General features: G+C 33.7%; 1 protein-coding gene across 1 annotated transcript; it reads left to right on the forward strand.

Annotated features, from left to right (window-relative positions):
- Positions 1–1,020: 1,020 nt before the first annotated feature.
- On the forward strand, positions 1,021–1,536 carry LOC119667401. Its single transcript, XM_038076691.1, has one exon. The coding sequence runs from the start codon at positions 1,021–1,023 to the stop codon at positions 1,534–1,536; it is 516 nt and encodes a 171-aa protein (XP_037932619.1).
- The last annotated feature ends 541 nt before the right edge of the window (positions 1,537–2,077 follow it).

Raw genomic sequence — 2,077 nt, forward strand, 5'->3', positions numbered from 1 at the left:
ACTCCTCCATTTTCTTTTTAAACACTAGTCCAAGTGTATTAAGCTGAAGGGATGAAGTGCATCAGCATGGATATAGTGGAAATTTTATGGAAACGATCAATAATTGTTCCGTTAAAGATTATTTGATTGGTATTTGCGCATATAAAATACAATTGCTATATATTAATTATGTTTCATATTCTAATAGATTTGTTAATAAAATCCAATCAGCAAATACAAAATAACCGTGGTGGTCACAATTGGACGAGAGCAATGAAGAAAATTTACATATTTTTGTGGTATATGGCAAATATAAATACTTTTCGCGAATTTGGTATTTGTTTTGGCATACCAAAAGCTTCTGTATGGAGAATAATTGAAAGAACTAGTGTTTAGCTTATATCAATTGCAAAATTTCCGTTCGTGATTGACAGCACACATGTTAAAATAAATGCACCTCACCATAGCAATTAGGCTTATTTCAAAAGGAAGCATGAATATAGCTTAAACTTGCAAGCAGTTTGCGATGGTTTTTTTATAAACGTGCTGGCTTACCCCATTGTTTTTGTTTTGCATGTAAAATTGAGCGGATCATGTTTGCTGAAACGCAGCTAATATCATCAACCAAGCACCGTAATTTCCAGATATGGCCTCGTGTGACTTTTTCCTCTTTCCTCTTCCGACTCAAATTGCCATTGCGAGGAACACGTTTTGAGACCATAGAGGCTATAAAAAAGAATTCGCTGCTTGAACTAAAAGCCATACCTTCGACGGCCTATAAAACTTGTATGGAAAGTTGGATCAAGCGTTGGAATGTGTTACAGCCATCGTAGTTGACGTTGGCTAATGAAATGTCAAATACAATAAAACATGTAATATTAAATAAATGGTTGTGTATGTGAATGAAAGGTGAAGTATTCACATGTCTAATTTACTACTCTAATAGTTGCCATCGTTGAACTTAAGTCAAAAATATTTGTACTACTCTAATAAATTGGTGACGAGGATAAAAAGAAAAACGAGTAAAATTGATGAAACGAAATGGTGTTAATGACTGGTGATAATTCAAGTGAAATTGTATCGTTTTCAACATTAAATATGGCCGCAGCGTTCAATTTTGAGGCCTTTAATCCGGAAGTTATGACTTGGATCCGGTGGGTAAAACGGTTGAAGATTGCATTAGAACTGTTTGGATGTGATGTTACAAAAAAGCATCAATTCTTATTGCATTATATGGGTGCATCAACATACAATGTGCTATGTGACAAATTGTTGCCAAAAACACCAGAGGAAAATACATATAAACAAATCGTACAGATTTTAGATGAACATTTTAATCTAACGCCAAATGATATTTTGGAAAACTACCGGTTTCATTTGCGAAAACAAAAAGCAGAAGAAACGTGTGAAGAATTTTTATTGGAACTGCGTAAATTGGCTGTGCATTGCAATTTCAGAACGTATTTAGACACTGCATTGCGAAATCAATTTGTTTTTGGTTTAAATAACCAAAGAATACAAAGCAAAGAAAACAGTAAAATTGGAAGACGCAGTTAAGATAGCAACGGCATACGAAGGAGCGGAAAAGGGTGGAATGAAATTACACCGAACCGTACATCAAAGTTCTGCAGAAATGGTAAATAAAATACATGGTATTAAACGAAGAGGTTTAAAAACCAGTAACCAAAATTTGCAACTATCAATTAACATATCTGAAGCTAAGAAAAAATGCTACAGACGTGGCAGTCCTACACATTTGACAAAAGAATGTAAGCATAGAAATACGATTTGTCATTTTTGCAAAATAAAACGACATTTACGAAAAGTGTGTATGTTTATACGTCACATAATAATGAAAAACCATGTGGAGAAATAGCGAAAATAGAAAAAGACAAAGAAGAAGCAAGTGAAAAATTATACTGCATGTTTAACGTAAATGAAATACCAATTAACTTTGAGGTGGACACTGGAACACCGGTGTCAGTAATGAGTTTAGATGATGGCAAAAAATATTTTAGTAAGTTAAAGCTCAAAAAGAGTGATTTGCAACTTTATAGCTTCTGCAAAACACAGTTGGATTGTATTGTATATGTAGAGG

This window comes from Teleopsis dalmanni, chromosome 1 (genome assembly GCF_002237135.1).
Source record: "Teleopsis dalmanni isolate 2A chromosome 1, ASM223713v2, whole genome shotgun sequence".
NCBI classification, from domain to species: Eukaryota; Metazoa; Arthropoda; class Insecta; order Diptera; family Diopsidae; genus Teleopsis; species Teleopsis dalmanni.

Bases quoted from the DNA above. Each gene is read 5' to 3' on its own strand.
- LOC119667401 (XM_038076691.1), top strand. From the start codon at position 1,021: ATGGTGTTAATGACTGGTGATAATTCAAGTGAAATTGTATCGTTTTCA.